Source organism: Lithobates pipiens, unplaced genomic scaffold (genome assembly GCF_037356315.1).
Source record: "Lithobates pipiens isolate NorthernLeopardFrog02 unplaced genomic scaffold, aLitPip1_a1.2 Scaffold_35, whole genome shotgun sequence".
NCBI lineage: Eukaryota > Metazoa > Chordata > Amphibia > Anura > Ranidae > Lithobates > Lithobates pipiens.
In genome coordinates this window covers 13,164,286-13,176,044 of record NW_027507811.1, presented here as the reverse complement: position 1 = coordinate 13,176,044, position 11,759 = coordinate 13,164,286, and the positions used below count along the sequence as shown (strand labels likewise).

Here is an 11,759-nt window from a genome sequence, read left to right as displayed (position 1 = left end):
ACCCTCACTGCCTGACAACACTGCTTCCTTCCTGTCCCTATACAAATTGGCAAAAAAAGAGAACGATTAGTGGTTACTGGAACAGCTCTTTTGTGGACCTTGATAGTAACAGCTAATGATGATGATGATGATGATGATGATGAAAGACTAATCTGGCTGTCCCTGTAGCATACACCGTCCTTTCCCTTTCTCTAAACTAACAAAAGACACTCAGGCTGCTGCAAGAATCAGCAGCACAGCAAACCTATCAACACCTAACACCTATACCAGTCCTGAAAAGAACTTTTGTGTACCAAATAGCTAGTGGTTTATCTCTCCCTACTCCACACAGGAACCTGTCCCTATCTTAACAGAAGAAAGAATGTAAAATGGCCACCGGATCGGGTGTATTTATAGGTTAGGGGGAATGTACAAGTGTCCATGTGCTGTCATGTCTCAATTGGCTGTCCTGTATCACATGATAAACGTGTCACCAAAGGTTAAAGTTCTTGTATACATTAAACACGTAAGTCCGCCGCGGCGAACGACGGAAAAAGGCGTTCGAACGTGCGGACCGCGAATGTCGGAAATTCGCCGCGAAACGACCGCCGGGCGAACCGTTCGGCCATCACTACCCCAGATCTCTCCTCTGCCTTCAAAAGCATCTGATCAAACAGATCGGGTTGATCGGATGCTGTACAAGCCGGTAAAGGCTTGTAAACAAAAAAACTGAAACAGGAAGTGACTAAATCTTGGTAGCTTCCAGTTTCTGACCTCACAGAGAAAGGAGGAACAACAGAAGTCCCTATCATTCTGTCTACTGCACCTGATGCGCCTGGTTGCATCTCTACCCGATTCCTGGGTGGGATGGGAGAGCTTGGTAAGGCGGCGGGGGGCTGTAAAACTGAACGGGCAGCTGTGTAGCCACTTGGATCACATCTCCATTGTAGGGGATTCCCTGGCTCTAAAAAATGTTTTACCTTGATCTGCCGCCATGACCAAGATATCACCCCTGCATTCCAAGAATGTTGTCAGAAACCATGAAATCAGGTAGAGACAGAAGGACAGTTAAATCACACTTGTTTAATAATAAAAGTAAAAAGAACAAACGTAGACAAAACATAGCCAGAGTTCAGTAACCGGAACGGATAGTCAGCCAAGCCAGAAGTCAGGGAACAGTGTAGTGGAACAGCAAACAGGATCTGGAGCCAGAAGGGATGTCAGCCTAGCAAGTCTTAAACAGGATCGCAGGAGATAGTCTCAGTTTCAGTGATGTGACCAAGGAGAAGGCAGAGATCCTCTGGGCTGGGTGGATTAAGTAGGCAGGACTGATGAGCAGGATATCATCAACAGCTGAGTAACTGTGGAGAGAGATAGGAGCTGGCAATTAGCCAACAGCTGAGCGGCCAGCTCAGAGAAGGAAGGGCTGAAGCCAGCCCTGACAGATGTACGGGTACGACATAAGAATGAGAAGTGGTTAAAATGGTAGTCAGGTCTTTTAATTGTTACGTTCCTACTAGTACTAATATAAAAAAAATAACCATATTAAAGTCCAATGAGGTTTGACAATTCCAGTCACATGGCTAAAATACAGATCCTTCTACTGGTAACAAAGCTTTGTAAATTCAGCTTATTAGGTTGTATTTCAATTTTCATTTTGCTTACATAATTTTACATTTATACATATTAAAACTCAATCAAATTGTTGTTTTTCATTTCCATCCACTTTCCGTTTTATTGTGTGGATTTCATGTGAGGTATATTCTGTGTGTGTAATCATCGATGTAACCTGGTAGAAGAATAAACCACAAGGCAGAGGGCAAAACGATGGAACGTAACGTAGACTGCAGAATTTATATTCAACACAAGGTGGTGATGATCTCACGTATTGTCAGTGGAACCAACAACAGGAAGTGATGTCAGGTACAGACAGGAAGTGATGAAAGAGTATAAAGAGGAAGATCCAGGTGAGAGGTGAATCGGGAGGAAGTAGAGAGGAGACATTGCTGGAAGTGGCAGCAGAGGAGGTAATAAGATCTTATTTTATATTTACACCCAGTAACCCCCATCAGCATCTACATATTTAGAGTTATATTGTAATACATACTTAGATTAACTTTAAATATAGAATCATTTATTCAACTGTCCATCCAGAGCCTCTGGTTTATAGACCGGATACATCCTAAATATAGAACCATGTATCCAACTGTCCATCCAGAGCCTCTGGTTTATAGACCGGATACATCCTAAATATAGAGCCATTTATCCAACTGTCCATCCAGAGCCTCTGGTTTATAGACAAGATATATCCTAAATATAGAGCCATTTATCCAACTGTCCATCCAGAGCCTCTGGTTTATAGACCGGATACATCCTAAATATAGAGCCATTTATCCAACTGTCCATCCAGGGCCTCTGGTTTATAGACAAGATATATCCTAAATATAGAGCCATTTATCCAACTGTCCATCCAGAACCTCTGGTTTATAGACCAGATACATCCTAAATATAGAACCATTTATCCAACTGTCCATCCAGAGCCTCTGGTTTATAGACCGGATACATCCTAAATATAGAGCCATTTATCCAACTGTCCATCCAGGGCCTCTGGTTTATAGACCAGATATATCCTAAATATAGAGCCATTTATCCAACTGTCCATCCAGAACCTCTGGTTTATAGACCGGATACATCCTAAATATAGAGCCATTTAGCCAACTGTCCAGCCAGAGCCTCTGGTTTATAGACTGGATCGATCCTAAATATAGAGCCATTTATCCAACTGTCCATCCAGAGCCTCTGGTTTATAGACCGGATACATCCTAAATATAGAACCATTTATCCAACTGTCCATCCAGAGCCTCTGGTTTATAGACCGGATACATCCTAAATATAGAGCCATTTATCCAACTGTCCATCCAGAGCCTCTGGTTTATAGACCAGATACATCCTAAATATAGAGCCATTTATCCAACTGTCCATCCAGAACCCCTGGTTTATAGACCAGATACATCCTAAATATAGAGCCATTTAGCCAACTGTCCACCCAGAGCCTCTGGTTTATAGACCGCATCCATCCTAAATATAGAGCCATTTATCCAACTGTCCATCCAGAGCCTCTGGTTTATTGATCAGACACATCCTAAATATAGAGCCATTTATCCAACTGTCCATCCAGGGCCTCTGGTTTATAGACCGGATACATTCTAAATATATAGCCATTTATCCAACTGTCCATCCAGAACCTCTGGTTTATAGACCGCATACATCCTAAATATAGAACCATTTATCCAACTGTCCACCCAGAGCCTCTGGTTTATAGACCGGATACATCCTAAATATAGAACCATTTATCCAACTGTCCATCCAGAGCCTCTGGTTTATAGACCGGATACATCCTAAATATAGAACCATTTATCCATCCTCCATAGAGCTGTCTCGGGGTTGTTGGCTCTCATCACTGGGAAATAATGGACACCGTGTCTTCTCTGGATCAGGATATGGGGAGAAAAAAGACTGAATTATGGTACAAGTTCTAATCAAGGCAGCAGAAGAAATAAACATCTGTACAGTACATAAAGAATTGGCCACTGGAAGTATGATAAAACATTGCGGAATTCCTGTGTCCCACATGTCTGCTCTTTGGATTGGGTAGGTGGAGGGCTCAGTGTTTCCCTCTACAAAAAGTTGTTGCATCTGCAATTTAGAGATATACGAGAGCCATAGAGGAATGCTGAAGAAACATTCTTTATACTAGTATAGGACAATTACTTACCAGTTTATTATTCATTGACAGAGAGGAATGTCCTTTCCGGTTCACAAGACCAAATCAATAGGCATGGACAAAGACCATCGCAAATTGACTGAGAGGATATTAGAACTTACCCTGGAGATCATCTACCTGCTGACCGGAGAGGTGAGGAGGATTCTGGGAGGTCACATGACATCACTCTTATCTCTATTAATAAAACACAGACCTGACAGGAGAGGTGAGGAGGATTCTGGGAGGTCACATGACATCACTCTTATCTCTATTAATAAAACACGAACCTGACCGGAGAGGTGAGAAGGATTCTGGGAGGTCACATGACATCACTCTTATCTCTATTAATAAAAACACAGACCTGACCGGAGAGGTGAGGAGGATTCTGGGAGGTCACATGACATCACTCTTATCTCTATTAATAAAACACGAACCTGACCGGAGAGGTGAGGAGGATTCTGGGAGGTCACATGACATCACTCTTATCTCTATTATTAAAACACAGACCTGACAGGAGAGGTGAGGAGGATTCTGGGAGGTCACATGACATCACTCTTATCTCTATTAATAAAACACGAACCTGACCGGAGAGGTGAGGAGGATTCTGGGAGGTCACATGACGTCACTCTTATCTCTATTAATAAAACACAGACCTGACCGGAGAGGTGAGGAGGATTCTGGGAGGTCACATGACATCACTCTTATCTCTATTAATAAAACTCAGACCTGACCGGAGAGGTGAGGAGGATTCTGGGAGGTCACATGACATCACTCTTATCTCTATTAATAAAAACACAGACCTGACCGGAGAGGTGAGGAGGATTCTGGGAGGTCACATGACATCACTCTTATCTCTATTAATAAAATCAATAGCTGGAGGCCCCGATCTCAGCAGATGAAATTACCCTTGCCCTAGCCCAATTTGCAACAGCTAAAGCCCCGGGTTCAGATGTTCTGCCCCTAAAATTTTATGTCCATTTCTCCGATGTCCTGGTCCCTAGACTGCTGGCCCTCTATCAAGCTATATTCAAAGCCAACAACCTTTCCTGAATCTATGAGGCAAGTGATCATAGTCCTTATCGCTAAACTGTGTAAGGACCCCCCATAGTGCGGAATCTTATAGGCCAGTTATGGCGAAACTTGGCACCCCAGATGTTTTGGAACTACATTTCCCATGATGCTCTTGCACTCAGCAGTGTAGTTGAGCATCATGGGAAATGTAGTTCCAAACCATCTGGGGTGCCAAGGTTCACCATCACTCAAGTCATTCTCTCATTGATACACTCAGATTAAACTGGCTTCATGCCGGCAAAAAACACGGCATTCAATACCAGATGCCTCTTCATGAACCCTACAGGCCTCCCACGACCAAACTGGCTCTAGAGTAGTAGTCTTCCAAGGCAGTTCGAATGGCAGTACCCGTGGCAGTCTCTTCAGCCCCAACTTTGTCAAATGGCTCACTGCACTTTACGGTACACCACAGCCTACCGTGGTGGTGGCAAATGGCTTAACGGCGAGTAAATTGATACCCACCATAGTTTCATAGTTAGTATGGTTGAATAAAGACACCAGTCCATCCAGTTGAGTGAGTGTCTACAATTGTCCCTATCCTTGTACATTGCACTCACATCAGTCCCTACCCTCAATGAGCCCACAATCCAAGGTCCCCATTTATATACTAGGACCAATTTTGGACAGAAGCCAATTAACCTACCGGCATGCCTTTGGATTGTGGGAGGAAACCGGAGTACCCGGAGGAAACCCACGCAGGCACAGGGAGAACATGCAAACTCCAGGCAGGTAGTGTCGTGGTTGGGATACGAACCAGCGACCCTTCTTACTGCTAGGTGAGAGTGCTAACCACTACACCACTGTGCCACCCAAACATATCTTGCTTCAAAATTGCGCCCGCTCGTGGAACGGCGACAAACTTTTACCCTTAAAAATCTCCATAGGCGACATCTAAAAAAAAATTCTACTGGTTGCATGTTTTGAGTTACAGAGGAGGTCTAGGGCTATAATTATTGCTCTCGGACTACCAATCGCGGCGATACCTCACGTGTGCGGTTTGAACACCTGTTTTCATATGCGGGTGCAACTCGCGTATGCGTTCGCTTCTGCACGTGAGCTCGGCGGGACGGGGCGCGTTTACATTTTTTTTTTCTTATTTATTTTACCTTTTATATTTTATTTTTACACTGTTATTTAATAAAAAAAAGTGGTGTCACTTTTATTCCTATTACAAGGAATGTAAACATCCCTTGTAATAGAAAAAAAGCATGACAGGTCCTCTTAAATATGAGATCGGGGGGGTCAAAAAGATCTCCCATCTCATATTTACACTAAAATACAATTAAAAAAAAAATAATAATAAAATATCCCTTTAAGAGCTATGGGTGGAAGTGACGCTTTGATGTCGCTTTCGCCCCGGCAATGTTATGGATGGGGGTCATCCTCCCCTCACACGTCTCCATACTCAGGAAGGAGAAGGATCCGATGGCTCCAGTAAGCAGCGGAGGGCACCGGAGCGCGGAGGGAGGGGGGCCCCTCTCCCGCCACTGATAAAAGTGATATTGCGGCGAATCCACCGCAGAGACTACTATTATCGGAAACCGGGACCGATGGCCGAAGAAGAAGATACCAGGGTCATGGTAGTTAGCTGCAGCCATAACAAAGATATACCTCTTCAAAGTTAGGATGTATTTCGGCGTGCGGCGGTCCGGAAGTGGTTAATAATACCCTTACATACAAAAAAGATAACCTACATCAATAGAGGGTGTCCGGGCAAATACAACAAAATCTGGGACAGGTGGCTCCAGTCCTCGTCAACCTGCGTCTCCTGAATCTGCACTAGGCGTTACTAGCTGAATGCACCTGGCCCTATGTGGCATGTGTAAATTATATACACCATTTGGTTTATACTATAAAATGGAGCACAATTGTCATCAGTATTGTTAATTTTTGTGGGTTTATTTTTTTTTTCTATGTATGTATACATTTTTTTTTCTTTTTTGGGTTATGTTATGTTGGGTTATGTTATGTTGGGTTATGTTATCTTATATTGGGTTATGTTATGTTGGGTTATGTTATCTTATCTTATATTGGGTTATGTTATGTTGGATTATGTTATCTTATCTTATATTGGGTTATGTTATGTTGGGTTATGTTGGGTTATGTTATCTTATCTTATATTGGGTTATGTTATGTTGGATTATGTTATCTTATCTTATATTGGGTTATGTTATGTTGGGTTATGTTGGGTTATGTTATCTTATCTTATATTGGGTTATGTTATGTTGGGTTATGTTATCTTATCTTATATTGGGTTATGTTATGTTGGGTTATGTTATCTTATCTTATATTGGGTTATGTTATGTTGGGTTATGTTGGGTTATGTTATCTTATCTTATATTGGGTTATGTTATCTTATCTTATATTGGGTTATGTTATGTTGGGTTATGTTATCTTATCTTATATTGGGTTATGTTATGTTGGGTTATCTTATGTTGGGTTATCTTATGTTGGGTTATCTTATGTTGGGTTATGTTATGTTATCTTATGTTGGGTTATCTTATATTGGGTTATGTTATGTTGGGTTATGTTATGTTGGGTTATGTTATCTTATCTTATATTGGGTAATGTTATGTTGGGTTATGTTATCTTATCTTATATTGGGTTATGTTATGTTGGGTTATGTTATGTTATCTTATGTTGGGTTATCTTATGTTGGGTTATCTTATGTTGGGTTATCTTATATTGGGTTATGTTATGTTGGGTTATGTTATGTTGGGTTATGTTATCTTATCTTATATTGGGTTATGTTATGTTGGGTTATGTTGGGTTATGTTATCTTATCTTATATTGGGTTATGTTATGTTGGGTTATGTTATCTTATCTTATATTGGGTTATGTTATGTTGGGTTATGTTATCTTATCTTATATTGGGTTATGTTATGTTGGGTTATCTTATGTTGGGTTATGTTATGTTATCTTATGTTGGGTTATCTTATATTGGGTTATGTTATGTTGGGTTATGTTATCTTATCTTATATTGGGTTATGTTATGTTGGGTTATGTTGGGTTATGTTATCTTATCTTATATTGGGTTATGTTATGTTGGGTTATGTTATCTTATCTTATATTGGGTTATGTTATGTTGGGTTATGTTATCTTATCTTATATTGGGTTATGTTATGTTGGGTTATCTTATGTTGGGTTATCTTATGTTGGGTTATGTTATCTTATCTTATATTGGGTTATGTTATGTTGGGTTATGTTATCTTATCTTATATTGGGTTATGTTATGTTGGGTTATCTTATGTTGGGTTATCTTATGTTGGGTTATGTTATGTTATCTTATGTTGGGTTATCTTATATTGGGTTATGTTATGTTGGGTTATGTTATCTTATCTTATATTGGGTTATGTTATGTTGGGTTATGTTATCTTATCTTATATTGGGTTATGTTATGTTGGGTTATGTTATCTTATCTTATATTGGGTTATGTTATGTTGGGTTATGTTATGTTATCTTATATTGGGTTATGTTATGTTGGGTTATGTTATGTTGGGTTATGTTATGTTATCTTATGTTGGGTTATCTTATATTGGGTTATGTTATGTTGGGTTATGTTATGTTGGGTTATGTTATGTTGGGTTATGTTATGTTGGGTTATGTTATCTTATCTTATATTGGGTTATGTTATGTTGGGTTATGTTATGTTATCTTATATTGGGTTATGTCTCCTTGATACGACTTGCAATGCTTGAATTTACCCTGTATACTTTTGCATAAAACTCAATAAAATAAAAAAATAAATAAAAAATCAATAGCCGACTCTTGAGCTAAGGAGAATTTCGGGAGGGAAAAGTAACTTCATTCTTATCTCTTTTAATAAAAACACAGACCTAAATGGAAAGTTGAGGAGGCTTCCGGGAAGTCTTTAGTGACGTTTTGTTCTGCATTTACTCAGGATTATAAAGTAGTGAAGAAAACTTCTGATGATCCATTAACACCCAACAGCCGTCTTCATTGGACATCACCCATCACAGCGCCTCCACCTCACTCCATGACACCTGAAAGAAAAGAGGAGAAGATTCTAGAAGTCACCAAGAAGATGATGGAGCTGCTGACAGGAGAGGTGAGGAGGATTCTGGGAATTCTGGGACATTATCCAGTAACAGACAAGGGATGTGTCTGGATGGTGACTGTATCATTGTGTGTGTCAGGTTCCTATAAGGTGTCAGGATGTCACTGTCTATTTCTCCATGGAGGAGTGGGAGTATTTAGAAGGACACAAGGATCTCTACAAGGACGTCATGATGGAGAATCAGCCGCCCCTCACATCACCGGGTAAGAGGAGACTTTATTGTAAAGGAGAGAGCAGTACGGAGGCTCCACCTAGATCCCCCATCATCTGATAAACACATAGAAACAATGTATTCAGTCAGTGTGTGTGTTTCCTACAGATGGATCCAGTAATGGGAACCCACCAGAGAGATGTCCCCGTCCTCTGTATTCCACACAGGAAGGTCACACCATCCCCCACCATCATAAGGTAGATGGGACTGAGCATGTAGACCTAACAGTGTATTGCAAACTATCAAAGGACATTTTTCTATGTAATCGCTTAGTCCTATTTGAGAATGTGTTCTGCCATCTTTAGGGCGAAGAACGGAAAGACATCAAAGTTGAGGATTTAGAGGAAGAAGAAGAAGAAGAGATGTTGTTGGTGAGTGGAGATCAGCAGTCTTCGAAGGAGAGAGATTCCCGGGACTATACAGAGAATGATCAGGTAGACAAGACTGGCCAAAAATAACTCAAAAATACTTCCATGAGTAGACATTCTTCTTTGTGATCCCTTGTTCCTTTTTTCTAAACATGTTCTATCATCTTTGGGGTTTAGGGTGAAGAACGGAAAGATATCAAAGTTGAGGATATAGAGGAAGAAGAAGAAGAAGAGATGTTGGTGAGTGGAGATCAACAGTCTTTGGAGGAGAGAGATTCCTGGGACTATACAGAGAATGATCAGGTAGACGGGACTGGCCAAGAAGAACTCAAAAATACTTCTATGAGTGGACAATCTTCTCTGTGATCTCGTTCCTTTTTCCAAATGCTTTCTATCATCTTTGGGGTTTAGGGTGAAGAACAGAAAGTCATCAAAGTTGAGATTAAAGAGGAAGAGGAAAAGACTTTAGTGAGTGGAGATCAGCAGTCTATGGAGGAGGGGGAGATGATTATGGAAAGTAAACTGGAGGAATTTTCTCTACGTATGGACACAAGTAAGTATGAATGCTAAATCCCTTCACATGTTTATCTTACTTCTAGGAGTATGAAGTTGTTAGAAATTGTTAGATGGGTTGAAAAAAAAGACGCATATTATCATTGTGGGAGCCTCATACGGTTACCATGTGAGGAAACCTCATTGCATTGGCAGCCAAAGGCAAAAGGTACGGACCTGAATAGATATGAGAACTGAAAACCAAATTTGAGCAATTAGGCTACATTTACACTTGCGATTTAAGCCGGTGCGACTTGTAGTGGCAGGAATCTTCTGATTCCTGCTGCATCTCTGAGATGCCCGATGCGGCCTCCGGCCTCGTTCACCATAACAGGTATTCATGGCTGTCTGCACAGCCAGCAATTACATGCAGTGGATGCACACAAAGTGTGGAATGGGCAGAAACCCTAATTGATATGATGACCATGGAGGCCCTTTTTTTCACCAACAAGAATGACCCAGAAGAAACCCATCAAACTTGTACTTCTTAGTTGGGATATAGAGATTCTGACCCATTTAAGACCCTGGCAGGCCGTTATTAACTGGTTGCTGACCGGGCCACAGCCGTATGACGGCTACTGCATGGTCGGATAAATTGTGTACTCATGTACTAGGACATCCTCCCAGAATCCCACCCGGGAATGTCCGTGACCGTCGGGTTCTCGGGACCCGGCGCATGACGGATCCGGGTAAGGGTCCAGTCCCAGCAGCCCTTTACCACGCGATCGCTCTGTCCAGTTGGACGGAGCGATCACTGCCAACAAACAAGTTCTCTCCCTCCTCACACCGATCATGTGAAGAGAGGAGGGTGAAGCTGAAGGGTGAGGCTGCTTGAGAGCAGAGTAGTGCCGCAACAGTGCCCAGGAGTGCCCCATCAGTGCTCAGGAGTGCCCCATCAGTGCCCAGCAGTGCCCATCACAGCTCAGGAGTGCTTATCAGAGTCCAGCAGTGCCAAGGAGTGCCTCATCTGTGCTCATCAGAGCCTAACCATGCCAAGGAGTTCCCCATCAGAGCCCAGCAGTGCCAAGGAGTGCCTCATCTGTGCCCATCAGAGCCCAACCATGCCAAGGAGTTCCCCATCAGAGCCCAGCAGTGCCAAGGAGTGCCTCATCTGTGCCCATCAGAGCCCAACCATGCCAAGGAGTTCCCCATCAGAGCCCAGCAGTGCCAAGGAGTGCCCCATCAGAGCCCAGCAGTGCCAAGGAGTGCACCAGGAGTGCCACATCTGTGCCCCAGGAGTGCCACATCTGTGCCCCAGCAGTGCTCTTCAGTGACACTAAAGTGCCCATTAGTGCCAATACAGTGCTCGTCAGTGCCACCCTATCAGTGGATCCTCATCAGCGCCCGTCAGTGCTGTAAAAATGTGTAAAAAAATGCATGGAAAAATGCATTTTCATTTTCTTTCCACATTCCAAAAACATGTGGGAAAAAATGACATGTTCAAAAGACTCATTATGCCTCCTAGAATCTACGTTGGGGTGTTTTCTTTCCAAAATTGTTGCCATTGTCCTGGTGCTCCAGGGCCTTCAATAGTGTGATAGGTTGTCAGGACATTAGATGTGTAATTTATGCCCCTAGAACACCTGAAGGTGCTCCCTGAATGTTGGGCCTCTCTATGTGGCCAGGCTGTGTAAAAGTCTCACACATGTGGTATCGCCGTACTCGGGAGGAGCAGCAGAATGTATTTTGGGGTGTAATTTGTGGAATGCATATGCTGTGTGTGAGAAATAACCTGTT

At 42.1% G+C, this 11,759-nt stretch overlaps 1 protein-coding gene across 1 annotated transcript in view; it reads left to right on the top strand.

Moving 5' to 3' along the window:
- The first annotated feature begins 1,698 nt into the window (after positions 1 to 1,698).
- Positions 1,699 to 11,759, top strand: part of LOC143955498 (uncharacterized) — a 97,726-nt gene continuing 87,665 nt past the window's right edge. Inside the window, exons 1-8 of the mRNA XM_077465535.1 lie at positions 1,699 to 2,006; positions 3,776 to 3,895; positions 8,715 to 8,882; positions 8,971 to 9,094; positions 9,211 to 9,299; positions 9,408 to 9,536; positions 9,648 to 9,773; positions 9,882 to 10,023. Coding sequence (XP_077321661.1) covers positions 3,782 to 3,895; positions 8,715 to 8,882; positions 8,971 to 9,094; positions 9,211 to 9,299; positions 9,408 to 9,536; positions 9,648 to 9,773; positions 9,882 to 10,023 — 892 coding nt within the window. The 5' untranslated portion in view covers positions 1,699 to 2,006; positions 3,776 to 3,781. The remainder of the gene's footprint in view (positions 2,007 to 3,775; positions 3,896 to 8,714; positions 8,883 to 8,970; positions 9,095 to 9,210; positions 9,300 to 9,407; positions 9,537 to 9,647; positions 9,774 to 9,881; positions 10,024 to 11,759) is intronic.